Source organism: Sarcophilus harrisii, chromosome 2 (genome assembly GCF_902635505.1).
Source record: "Sarcophilus harrisii chromosome 2, mSarHar1.11, whole genome shotgun sequence".
Taxonomy (NCBI): Eukaryota; Metazoa; Chordata; class Mammalia; order Dasyuromorphia; family Dasyuridae; genus Sarcophilus; species Sarcophilus harrisii.
In genome coordinates, this window is record NC_045427.1 from 419,613,686 (window position 1) to 419,627,289 (window position 13,604).

The following is a 13,604-nucleotide window of genomic DNA, read 5'->3' on the forward strand; positions in this document are numbered from 1 at the left end:
TATATCAGGGAGTCAAAGCACAGTCCCTCTTACTTACCTGCTCAGCCAGAAGCTGCTGCTGTCTCTGCCCTATCAGGAAATGCTGCTGCTGCTGCTGCTGCAACTGCTTCTGTTGCTGTTCCCGCTGCTTTTGCTGGTCAAGCAACAGCTGGTGCTGCTTCATTGCTGCTGCTGCTGCTGCTGCTGCTTGTTGTTGGGTGTTGAGATAGGCAGCAGTGCCATGGGTATTTGCCATGGATACAGCTGGTGGCTGGGTGCCAACACTCGATGCTGGCACAGAGACTGGGGCACGAGGAACATTAGAAGGGTTCTGGTCCTGCCAAACAGATGGCGCTTAGAAGTTAGTCAGGGATACTGCAGAATCTAGAAATTCTGTTCAAAACAGATAACTTTAATCAAACACAAGCACCTTTGGTATTATAAAGGAAAACTTAGTTCCCAACTTAGACAAGGACTGATTTTAAAGGCTGTTTTTTAAAAACAAAGTTATTAAGCATTCAGCTGTATATCTGATACTTTTATGTATGGGATACTACAGAATAAGTTTTCATTAAGTTGACCATAAATAAGGCAATAAAAGTGCCACTTTGTAGTGCATTTGCATCAAATATTGTTTAATGGCAATTTTCTGTTAACCTCTTGGACTGCAAATAAAATGAAATGCTGAAGGGAGCCAAAAAACTTTAGCTTTTAAGCTACTGTAGAAATTCAGAAGGTTTTAATCTTCGTTTTTATCAATGTGACTTTGCTATTAAAATTACAACAAGAAAAATTTGTGAAGTATCCCCAAATCTATGGATTAATTTGAAGTAAATGCTATCAAGTTTAGACTAAGATCGGATTCTGTTCATTAGAGTCAGAGTAGGCTTTTTAAAAAACAGGCTAAGAAACATATTTGTGGCGTGAGAGAATAATTTACTTTCCTAATAATCATGAAAGCAGGACCCAAATTAATGGCATTGTTAAAAACAATAAGTGGTTCCACTCCCTCCCCCAAATCCCCGAATCCTTGATTCAAGATGAACTGAATCCTATAAATAACTAGAACAAACTTTAAAAGGCCTTCATTCAAAGGACATCTTAAGTCTTAAATGCCCACTTTGTACAAAACACTGCAGAGAAATAAAGTGTTCATTAATTAATTAATGAATTTTAATTAATTCTGGCTTATCAATTAGTGAGAAATTTACTGGAGAGATGTAAAACAATGTGGCAGGTGAGGCCTGATGGGGAAATTCAACTTTTAAAATGTGAAATATCCTAGTCAGTTTGCTTTCAAAGATTTTTCAACTGTCCAGAGAAAAGAACAAGCATTCACACAGTTACTACTTTGTGCTTGGCACTATGCTTTTTACAAATATTATCTCATTTGATCCTCAATCCTTACAACAATACTGCTAGGAAGATACTGTTATTAGATTCTTTTTTTTTTTTTTACAGTTAAGGAACCTGAAGCAAAGAGTGGTCAATTGACTTGCTCAAGAGTAATTTCTCAGGCTAGATCTGAATTCAGGTCTTCTTCCAGGCCCAGACTCTCTCTAATGTGCCTCAATTGTCCAATTGAGTCTTGGCTATTAATTTAATTAATATATTAATCTTACTGTCATAAAAATGTTCAATTACTAGTGTTCACATGATGCTTGCTTTTCTCTTCCCTAGGTCACAGGAAAGGCAGGGATGATACAAACACACACAATTCATGAGTGCCAGAGGAAAGGCTCCTCAAATAATGAAAAGTTGAAATTGTTTGTGTTTACTAAAAAATCAGGGACCATGTGCCTAGAGATGAAGAAACTCTAGGATAAACTGAAGCAATGAAGAAGGCAAGTTAGCATTTACCAGTTTCTATAAAGAGCCACAGCCACAATTACTGAAGTGGAAACCACAGAACATGTGAAACACCAATGATGTGAACAACAGTTGTGTTTTTGAAATGATTATGGCCAATTTGAATCATATTTTAAATAAATGAAGAAAGTTCCTATTTAAAGAAGTTGCATTTTTAAAAGTTAGGGTATTATTCCCCAATTTATCTGTTTCTCAAGTTGGGATTTTTATGTATTGGATTTCCTTTAACTAGATATGCCTTCAGTATGTAATAAACTAACAGTAGTTACTAATTTCCTTTTATTCCCACAGCTTCCTTAGAAGCCTACATTTTCCCACTATTTACTTCAATAGTTGATCCTATTACAGAGGAACACAAATCCAAATCTGTTTACCTGGCTATGGGGAACCAGTGGTCTGTAGGGAATATTTCCAGGCTTCGGTTTCAACATATACAATGCGTTTTGTTCTTCATTCATATGAGGCAGCTGCTGTGGCAGATAAGCTAACATGGGTGCCTTATTTTGGCCAGATACTTGTCCACAATCAGCTTTGTAATGGGAAAGAGGTTTGGTGTTGCCATAGTCAAGCATAGACCCTTGGCCAGCCACAGAGTTTTGATTCAAGGTGTTTGGCTGGTGAGTCAGCAGGCCTACATGGCTTGGTTGGAGGTAAGTACCTCCAGTTCTAGGAGAACTCTTATTGGTCATGGTGGACATCATGAGTTTCTGGTTATTGAAATCTTGCTGGTAAACTGAAGGGCTAGTTGGGTTCTCCACAGAGTAGGGGACGGCTAATGGACTATGAGAAGGACCAGATGGTGGCCAGTTGGCCATTTGCCCAGGTTGGTGAACTTGCTGAGTTTGTTGTTGGCTTTGAAGCATTTGATCTCTCTTCTGTTTGGCAGCTATCTGCTGGAGCTGATGGGCAGAGGACATTTCTTTGCTCCCTCCAGAGCCCTGACCAGGTAATAATACGTTGGCTAGAGGCCTCTGTACATTCTGAGACTGGCTTGCTGCCTGCATCATAGTCTGATTGGGATTTTCAGCCCCTGGCTGACTAGAAGTTTGGAACCCAGTCTGAGAGGTCCCTATAACTGGGGAGGCTGTACTCACAGCTACAGAGGAGGACCCAATAAAGGTCTGCCCTGAAGATGTGGATCTTACTTGCGGAGACCCTAACTGCTCCTGCTCAAAGGTTGCTGGTGAAAATTCAGTCTTAATATTGATGTCTTGTGGTAATGGGGTTTGTGTAGCTGAACTTGAAGTCTCTGTATCCTTTTTCTCCTCAAAATCTTCATTAAATAGATCCTTCATGTCTTCATCAGGTACTGATCTATTAAGTTCATCAATGAGCTCTTTCCATTCCTGCTCATTAAGGTTTAGGTCAGGCATTAAATTGTTTTGAGACATAGAGCCGCCTGTTCCAGAGATCATACAAGGGAGGTCATCTACAGGCTCTTGTTTCATTTCTTTATTCAAACTTATTTGAAATGAATCATTTGCATTACTGCTGCCATTTGAATGTAGGTTAGAGTCTGGAAGACATTTTTTGTTGATGGAATCTAGACCCAGTGAATGTTTTCCATTGGGCTGTAAGGCATCTCCTCCAGATGACTTGTCAAGATGAGGCAGTGGGGACAATGGAGGCATCCCATTGGAAGAGACACTAACCCCAAGAGTATCGTCATGGCGAGGTTTCTTGTGCACAGAAAACATTTCTCCATACCCATTCTGTTGTTCTCCATTCTGAGGGGAGCCAGTACTATCCCGATTCCTCTTCACCGATTCATGGAGTTGCTGAAAGAGATTTTAAATAACTGAGTTACATATTTAATATCTAATGCTAAGTCCCTCCTCGTTTTGTTAGTAATCCAGAAGAGTGGCAAGATTTTTCCCCCATCAATGAACACCAGCATATTAATGACATCTTGTTAGGTGCTGATCCCAAGTTTCAAACTAACAAAATTTGAATTTTTTATTACCCTGATCCCAGTTCTTCCCTTTCCTTGTACTCCATTAGGTTAATTTGTTCATTATCCCCTTCCCCCCATTCCATACTTGTTTCTTCTCTTGTTCAAATTCTACTGTCATCTTTTATAACCTAGCTCAAATTCTATATCTTCTTTAAGTCATTCACCCCACTCCATCACTCTCCTGATCCGTTAAAATCTTTCTTTCCTTTGAAATACCACATGTCTGTCCCATAAACTTAACACTTAGTCATATTGTTCTGTTGTAATAACTCAACTGCTTCCTGAATAAATGTGCTGCTTCCCCAATTAGTTGTTCTCTATAAAATTCACAATAATTACTTATGGAGCTTCATCTAAGTAGAGGGAGAGCTATCCCATTCAAATTGGGTTAATTCCCGCTCAAGGAAAGAGATCTGAATGAGGGTTCAAGTGAGTATAGATCAATAGACAGTCTAGAAAGAGAAATTCAAGGGTGAAATCACTATCAGATCAAAAGGCAAGACATAATGAATATGGTTTAAATATCTGTCTGACTCAAACAATCTCCTTAAAGCTTCAGCCTTTTATGGAAGTGGGATAGATATATTTCTTCCTCTGTGATGAAGACCTACATGGTCATGTGTCAGTTAATTTGCCATTAACACCTCCTGGCTCAGCTATGCCTTATGAAGCTATGGGTTTCAAATAACAAATTTAGGTTAAATGCCACATAAGTGAGTAGAGTATAAACTATGTACTAACTAGGAAAGAAACCTGAGGAGTAAGAGATCTATGTAGACTGGAGTGACATGGGAAGGTTTCATGAAAGGTAGAATATGAGCTCAACTTTGAAGTTGATTTCCACAGGGAGAGATAACTGGGAAAGGCATTTACTGACCTGAACAACATATGCTTTAGAACTCAGGAAAAGAAATAGGAGAAAAAAAAGTGGAAATAATAATCTTTGTCTTAATAATAATCCACCTTTCTTCACAAGATTGCTGTAAAGATTAAAAGAACAGATACAAAAGACTATGAAAAAGTACTATAGGATATATGTGTATAACGCTAATGAAAATCCCCATTAAAATGTAAGACATTATGGTACCTCTTGATATAAACTACAATCTTTCAAAAAAGACCCACAAGATGGAAGTTAAATTCAGCATCTGGCACTCCTCATTTTCATTTGGTTTTCCACAGTTTATGTTGATCCACACTTAAATTCTTGTCCAGCAGGTTGCTAGCACTTTCAAGACATGATGCCTAGGTTTAGAGGTCAATTCTGGCTGTGGGATACAGCGAAATGCAGTAATTTAGGACACTGATTTACTTGCAACTCCAGGCTAACTGGTTCAGCCTCTGCATATACATATTATAAATAGTGGGGGTGGAGTCAAGATGAGGGAATTGCAGGCTGTACCAGTAAACCAGCAGCAGGCCTTAGAGGTGTTCTGAATCAGTGATGGTAGCTTCTAGAGCTCTTGATTCACAGATGGTGGGGGGAGGACTCAATGCCTTTGCTGGCAGTGGGTACAGGACTCTGTTGCACTGCTCACACTTGGTTCTGGGTTGCAATCCCAAGGTAAGGAAGATAAGGAAGGTAAACAAGTCCCAAGGTAAGGAAGAGCACCAATACACCAGAGCAGAGGCCAGGAAAATAGGAAGCACACTTCTCCTTTGATTGTGCTACTTTGGAAGAACTAAAAACTTACAGAACCCAGAATTAGCTCAGAAAATAATTGCACAAAAGGCCTGAAGCTTTGGATAATGCCTTCTCCACCTCAAGAGCAATTTTAACATAAAGTTAGAAGTCAATATATGAAATGATGCTAAATGAGTAGAACCAAGAGAATACTGTACACAGCAATAACAAGATTATGTGATGATCAAATTGGATGGACTTTGCTCTTTTCAACAACATAGTAATTCAAGGCAGTTCTAATAACCTGGTTTTGGAAAGTGCCATTTACATCCAGAGAGGGAAGGATGGAGTATTTGTGGATCAAATCATAGTATCTTCGATACCACTACACACCTGTCAGATTGGCTAAGATGACAGGAAAAAATAATGATGATTGTTGGAGGGGATGCGGGAAAACTGGGACATTGATGCATTGTTGGTGGAGTTGTGAACGAATCCAACCATTTTGGAGAGTAGTTTGGAACTATGCTCAAAAAGTTATCAAACTGTGCATGCCCTTTGATCCAGCAGTGTTACTACTGGGATTATATCCCAAAGAGATTATAAAGAAGGGAAAGGGACCTGTATGTGCACAAATGTTTGTGGCAGCCCTTTTTGTAGTGGCTAGAAACTGGAAACTGAATGGATGTCCATCAGTTGGAGAATGGCTGAATAAATTGTGGTATATGAAAATTATGGAATATTACTGTTCTGTAAGAAATGACCAACAGGATGATTTCAGAAAGGCCTGGAGAGACTTACACGAACTGATGCTGAGTGAAATGAGCAGGACCAGGAGATCATTATATACTTCAACAATACTAGATGATGACCAGTTCTGATGGATCAGGCCATCCTCAGCAATGAGATCAACCAAATCATTTCTAATGGAGCAGTAATGAACTGAACTAGCTATGCCCAGAAAAATAACTCTGGGAGATGACTAAAAACCATTACATTAAATTCTAATCCCTATATTTATGCACACATGCATTTTTGATTTCCTTCACAAGCTAATTGTACAATAATTCAGAGCCTGATTCTTTTTGTACAGCAAAATAATGTTTTGGCCATGTATACTTATTGTGTATCTAAGTTATATTTTAATATATTTAACATCTACTGGTCATCCTGCCATCTAGGGGAGGGGGTGGGGGGGGGTAAGAGGTGAAAAATTGGAACAAGAGGTTTGGCAATTGTTAATGCTGTAAAGTTACCCATGTATATATCCTGTAAATAAAAGGCTATTAAATAAAAAAAAAAAAGAAAAAAAAAATCATAGTATCTTCAACTTTTTTGATTGTTTGCTTGTTTTTTTTTCCTTTCTTGTCTTTTCTTTTTCTCTTCTGATTTGTGCTGCATGATAAATATGGAAATGTTTAGAAGAATTGCACATATTTAACCTATATTGATTTATTGTACAGGAAGAAGAGAGGGAAAGGGAGGAAGAAAAATTTGGAATAAGATTTTAGAAAGGTGAATATTGAAAACTGTCTTTGCATGTATTTGGAAAAATAAAAAGCAGTCAACATTAAAAAAAAATTTAGAAATCAAGAAATAGACTCCAAAAATGAGCAAACAACAAAAAAGGGAACCTGACACTATAAAGTTACTATGATAACAGGGAAGCTCCAAAGATTACAAAGTCAAAATAGCAACATGCAAAGCTTCAAAGAAAAGATGTAAATTGGTCTCAGGTTTTCCTTACTTTCCGCCAAAAAGAATACCTAAAAGAACGCAAAAAGGATTTTAAAAATAAAATGAGAGGCAGAGGTAAAAATGGGAAAAGAAATGAGTGGCGCAAGAAAAGCAGGAAAAGAGAGTCAACAGTTTGGTAAAGGAAGCACAAAAAAGTACTGAAGAAAACAATGCCTTAAAAAACAAAATAGGCCAAATGGTAAAAAGAGGTATAAAATTCACTGAAGAGAATAATAATTCCTTAAAAATCAAAATTGGACAAGTAAAAGCTAATGAAACCATGAGATATCAAAAAACAAAATTAAAAGAATAAAAGAAAATATTAAAAAATGTGAAATATCTCATTGGAAAAACAAATAACAAAAAAGCAAAATACTTTTGAAAATACCGAAAGCCACGATTAAAAAAAAAAAAAAAAGCCTAGAAATCATATTTCATTAAATTATCAAAGAATACTAGCTTGATTTTCTAGAACCAGAGGAAAAACTATAAATGGAAAGAATCCACCAATCACCTCCTGAAAGATATCTCAAAATGAAAACTCCTAGGAATATTATAGCCAAATTCCACAGCTCCTAGGTCAAGGAGAAAATATTGCAAGCAGCCAGAAAGAAATATTGAAATATGAACTAGGAATACACAAGATTTCTACATTAAAGCATTGGAGGGCTTGGAATACGTTAGTCCAAAGGCAAATGAACTAGAAATACAACAATCAAGCATCATCTTCAACAAAACTGAATATAATCATTTTTTTGGGAAAAAAGATGTTCAATGAAAAGAGGACTTTTAAGCATTCCTGATAGAAAGACCAGAGCTGAATATAAAGTATAACTTTCAAATACAAGAAATCAAGGGAAATAAAAGAGAAATCATAAGGGATTTAAATAAGCAGGAGACAGGGGGCGCCAGGCTGGGTGTTAGGAAGACCTGGGTTCAAATATGGTCTCAGACCCTGGGAAAGCCTGTTTTCCTCATCTGTCAAATGGCCAAACTACTCTAGTACCTCTGCCAAGAAAACAGGGTTGTGAAGACTCGGACAAGACTGAAATGACATAAATGTAACAATATCACTTTGGGGGCAGCTGGGTGGCACAGTGGATAAACTGCTGGGTCTGGAATCAGGATGACTCATCTCCCTGAATTGAAATTTGACACTAACTATGTGATCCTGGGTAAGTCACTTAACTCTATTTACCTCGGTTTCCTCATCTGTCAAATGAACTAGAGAAGAAATTGGCAAACCACTCCAGTATCTCTGCCAAATAGGGTCACAAAGAGTTGGAATAAATAAAAAACTTTTGAATAACAAAGAATTAAATAAAAAGATATAATTAAGAAACAATTGCAGGTTCCCCCAATTTCAAAAGCTAATTTCCTTACTTTAAAGAGCTTTTGTTACAAAAGAACAACCAATCTACAGTGCTAGAAGGATTTTCCTAGCCTTATGAAAGAAATCAATAACTGAACTAAGAAATAAAATACCAAGTAAAGTTCAAGCTTGTTTTTCTGTTTGCCTTTTTATTTCATATTCTTTTCTATACAGTCTAGCTTCAAATTAGATGCCTCAAAATTCTGTTAACAATTGTTTACTGACCTCCAGGACACTTCCCCTTCTCTGCTCAATGAATTCAATGCTTGGCTGGCTCACCTCTTTCACAACTCTTGTCCTCATACTGTTGGACTTCAACATGCTGATACTCCTTTAACATCTTAATACCATAGTTCCTCAACTTCACTCATTTCCCATGGCCTAACTCCTCTATCACTCACAAAGATACCACACTTCCATGTTCATGAACTTTGAAATTCCACGGGGCTTCTCTCTCTACTATCTCTACCTCCTGGCTTTCAAATCTTAGCTAAAATCCCACCCTCTAGGGGAAGCCTTTCTTGATTTACCTTAATTCTGGTGCCTGCAATCTGTTGATTATTTCAAATTTATATATAGCTTCGCTGCACATAGTTGCTTGTATGTTGTCTCCCTCGTTAGGCTGTAAGCTCCTGAAGGACAGGGACTCTCTTTTACCATTCTTTGTATCTCTAGTACGTATATTGCATAGTGAACACTTAATATCTACTGGTTTTATTACCCTACATTAAAAAAAATCCATAGGTTAAAAAAAAATCAATTTCAAGACAAAGGGAAGCATGGCTTGAGTGTAATTCAACTTAAAAAGATATGTCAGTTTCAGATGAATTCATACTTAACTAAAAGCTCAACATGAATCAACAATGTGATCCAGCTGTCAAAAATTCATAAGGTAATCCTTCCTTTTTGCTGAGGCAATTAGGATTAAGTGACTTCCTCAGGGTCACACAGCAAGGAAGTGTTAAGTGTCTGAGGTTACATTTGAACTCAGGTCCTCCTGACTTCAGGGATGATGCTCTATCCATTTTACCAATTAGCTGCCCCTACCTAAGGTAATCTTAAGTTGAATTGAGAGATATGATGTATGTATGCCTAAATCAGGGAATGAAAGCCTCAAAATACTCTGGGATCAGAACATATTATGAGTACTATGTCTAACACTGTGACACAGTAAATGTCCTGAACAGGGCAACAATTCATTTAATACGCATTTATTAAGCATCTATTATGTACCTGATGGGTAGCTAGGTGGCCCAATGATAAGAATGTGGGGTCTGGAGTCACAAAGATCCAAGTTACCTAATGTTATTGTTTGCCTTAATTCACTGGAGAAGGCAATGGCAAAGCACTCCAGTCTGTTTGCCAAGAAAATCCCTTGGATAGTATTGGTTCTTTAGGATCCATGGGGTCCCAAAGAGCCATGGACATGATTGAACCACAACAATGTGCCAGGCACTGGGGGAGACAACATACAAAGTAAACTGGCTATAGGATAAATAGGAAGTGATTAATAGAGGGAAAGCACTGGAATAAAGACGGGTTGGGGAAAGCTTCCTACAGAGGGTGGGATTTTAGCTGGGACTTTAAGAGATAGCCAGAGAGAAATGCCCACAGTGGAGAGTCTGCTTATGGAAGCACAATAGTAAGTTGTCTGAGATCGCGACATGAGAATCCATCAGCTGAACAAAGCAGAAGAACTGCATCTTGGAAGAGGGGTAGGATTTGTTCTACTTGCCTCCTATCCAATGGATAGAAATCACAAAGGGGAAAAGTTATGTTTGAGCTAAATAAAGACTTCCTAGTAATTAGAACTATTTGTTGTTCAGTTGTGCCTGACTCTTTGTAACCTCACTTAGGACTTTCTTGGTTTGTTACTTCCTTCTCTAGATCATCTTACAGATGAGGAAACTGAGGCAGAAGGGGTAAAGCAACCTGCCCAGGGTCACACAATTAGAGCTATCCAAAAGTGGAACCAGCTTCTCATTAAAGATCTTTTAGCAAAGGCTGGGTGAGTGACGTCAGGTGTGTTATAGAGCTGATTTTTCTTCAGCTATAGGTCAGACAATTCTGGTAAAAATTCCAGAATACCTCATTTCAATGCCTTATTTCAAACTTGTGTTCTTTTGTTAGCTACTGCCACCTAGTGGGGAGGAGACAGAAGGACTAGTCTTCTCAATAGAGTCACCTTCCAAGAGCTTCCACCAAACCAAGAGTTTCATTTTTTAACCCATTGTCTAAGAATTCTAAGGACAGGCAAAACTTTACTTCTTATTTCTAAACCTTTGTTATTTTGAAGTTCCTTCTCTTTTTGGTAAAACATTTGCCTAAGAGAACCTGGTTTAATAAACCTTGCTTATTGTCATCAAGTTGGCAGTTGTGTATTCCATTTTCCAAGAGATGACTGAACCGTAAGGAACTTGCCTGAAGTAACATAATGAGTCAGCTGCTAGGCCCAGATTAGAAACAGGATCCTCCTTTGCTCTAACCATTATAAGACACCACTCCCTCAATAACCACATGCAAACAGATTTAGATAGGCTTTGGAAAGTTCCAAAGCAACAACTACTTCCTAATAGGAATGGCTCATCCACTACCCCATGATCTTCAAACGATTTTCTCAGCATTCTCAGAAATGTCATAATTAAATGGATATTACTGAACCTTAAATACTAACTTTCAAATTGCAAATGCTTATGGAGTATTTGTTATAGACAAGCTAGTTTGGGGGAATATCAGCCTGGCCATAAGAGAAGGTAGCATAGAACTGGGGTGGGGATGAAGGATGAAAGGTGCCAAGACCTCTCATGTCACAATACACGAAAGACTAATGTTATGACAAAAGGAGATTAAAACACTGTGCACAAATAAGGAAGGCACTGGATAGGACAGGTATATAAGCTATTGCCCAAAGTAGCTACCTGTATTTTGAATGATTTGACTTTGAACTTCTACTTTAAAAAAAAATTTCTACCATTCAAACATTGACTTCCATATTTCTGTGCCTTCCTATATATTGAATGATTTTCTATGAAAATATCGCCAACTATTAGGAATACTTATCACATGGCCTTTACATAAATAACATAATAGCAGCTCTAATTCTAGATCGATGTAGTCCCAAGCATGACCCAAGTCAATTTTGTCTCATCCGAAATTCTCTATCCATTTGCAGTAGATGGAGAGGTAATAGCTAAACAGAAAATCTCCCATGACACAGTATCACTTCTCACCATCAGCTTCTGTTCTCAGAGTCTTGAATCTTGCTCCTCATCTCCCTCCAAAACAACTACTCACATTTATATATCACTTTAAGGTTTGCAGAAAGCTTTCTTAGTAACAATCCTATGATGTTAAAGGCAGTGCAAATATTATCCCCGTTTTACAGATATGAAAACCGAGATTCTAAGAATTTTTCTTACTCATGATCACACTGAGGATATTTCTGAGGTGAAGTATCTGAGATAGGATTTGATCCCAGTTCTCTTTACTCTAAATCTATTAAACTCTATCCATTCTGCCACCCTATGCTAGAATTCCCTAACTCTGTCTATCCCTCTTTATTGCCATCTCATTGTTTCTGCAGATCACTGGAATTGTTACCTAAGAAGTGTAAGGAATTTTTTAGATGCCCAGATGTGGAAAAGGGAAAAAAAAAAAAAAAATCAGTGTCCCTCTGCTGCAAGTTGAAATTTTAAACAATTTTCTTATGAAAATATTGCCAATAGGATTAGGATTTAGAATAGATTTTAAGAGTTGTCCAGAAATATTAAAAATACTGTTTTTAATGGACAACACATTTTAAATTCCAAATGAACTTTCAGGACAACACAACTGTAAATTGGTATCCTATGCCAGGTTCTAAACTCAATGGGGGAAGGATTATCTAAAAATATAGTCCATTATAATCATTATTCCCCCTAAAATGCAAAGGAAATACTTGCTCAGATTTCTAATAGGTCATATGCACTTTTTTTTAAACACACAATTAATTAATAAATTACTAGTAGGAAAAAATGCTTTTAACTTTTTTTTTGACATGGTCAATGTAGAAAATTGTTTTGATAGATTCTACATACATTATATAATGGGTTTTGTTTTTCTTTTGTCCTCACTTGGGAGGAAGATTGTCATGGGAAAGGTAAGAAACAATTTTTGTTTTTTAAAAAAGTCAATTCCTCCATAGTCTAATGCTATTTCCATAAAAGAAAATTTTTTAAAAATCAATTATCTAATATATGACTGACAAATGTGAGGAGGCAGACAGAAGAAAATAAAAGCAAAAACAGTGGCTTTGCTTTCAAAAAAAGTTCATAGTCTAATTGAGAAGACAAGCCTAAAATAGACAATTCTAAAACAACAGGGGAAAAAATGCAAGCTTGGGAAGACACATGAACTGGTGCAAAGTGAACTGAACAGAAGCAGGAAATTTTTATACAAAGTAACAGCAATATTATAACAATAATAAACTTGTTAAAAACTTGGCTATTTGATCAATATAATGATGCAAGACAATTCCAAAGGATCCTTGATGAAATATGTATCCATTGTCCACAGAGAGAAGTGATGGACTCTGAAAGCAGATGGAAGTATAACATGATAATATGATTAACATGGAAATGTTTTGCATGTTTTACACATATAATTTGTATCATATTGCTTGCCTTCTCAATGGGTAGGGGAACTCAAAGTTTAAAAATGTATGCTAATAAACAATAAATCTATGGAAAAAGACTATGGTGTACCTATTCATTGGCTATACATATAATGATATGGTACCATGGGAAGATATATCAACTGGTAGAAAGCCAGGAGTAGCAAGTATAACCAGGAAAACAATATACAAAATGACTGCAGTAATACAAATGGAAATAATAAAACAGCTGAAATGGAATCCTATAAAATTATAGCAACCAAGCTTGGCTCCAGAAAACAAGTATAAGAAAATACCTTTGCTACTTCTTTGCAGAGATGGAGGCTATGGTTATGGAACACTGCATATAACATCAGACTGATTTGATGTGGTGTTTGTTGTGCTGAATTAATTTTCTTTCTTTTAAAATTCTTAATTA

General features: G+C 37.0%; 1 protein-coding gene across 1 annotated transcript in view; it reads right to left on the reverse strand.

Annotated features, from left to right (window-relative positions):
• MAML1 (mastermind like transcriptional coactivator 1) overlaps positions 1 to 13,604 on the reverse strand; it is a 48,299-nt gene that overhangs the window by 8,180 nt on the left and 26,515 nt on the right. The window contains exons 2-3 of the mRNA XM_031953835.1: positions 2,223 to 3,626; positions 38 to 316 (exon numbers count right to left, since the gene is read on the reverse strand). Of these exons, the coding sequence (XP_031809695.1) occupies positions 38 to 316; positions 2,223 to 3,626 (1,683 nt within the window). The remainder of the gene's footprint in view (positions 1 to 37; positions 317 to 2,222; positions 3,627 to 13,604) is intronic.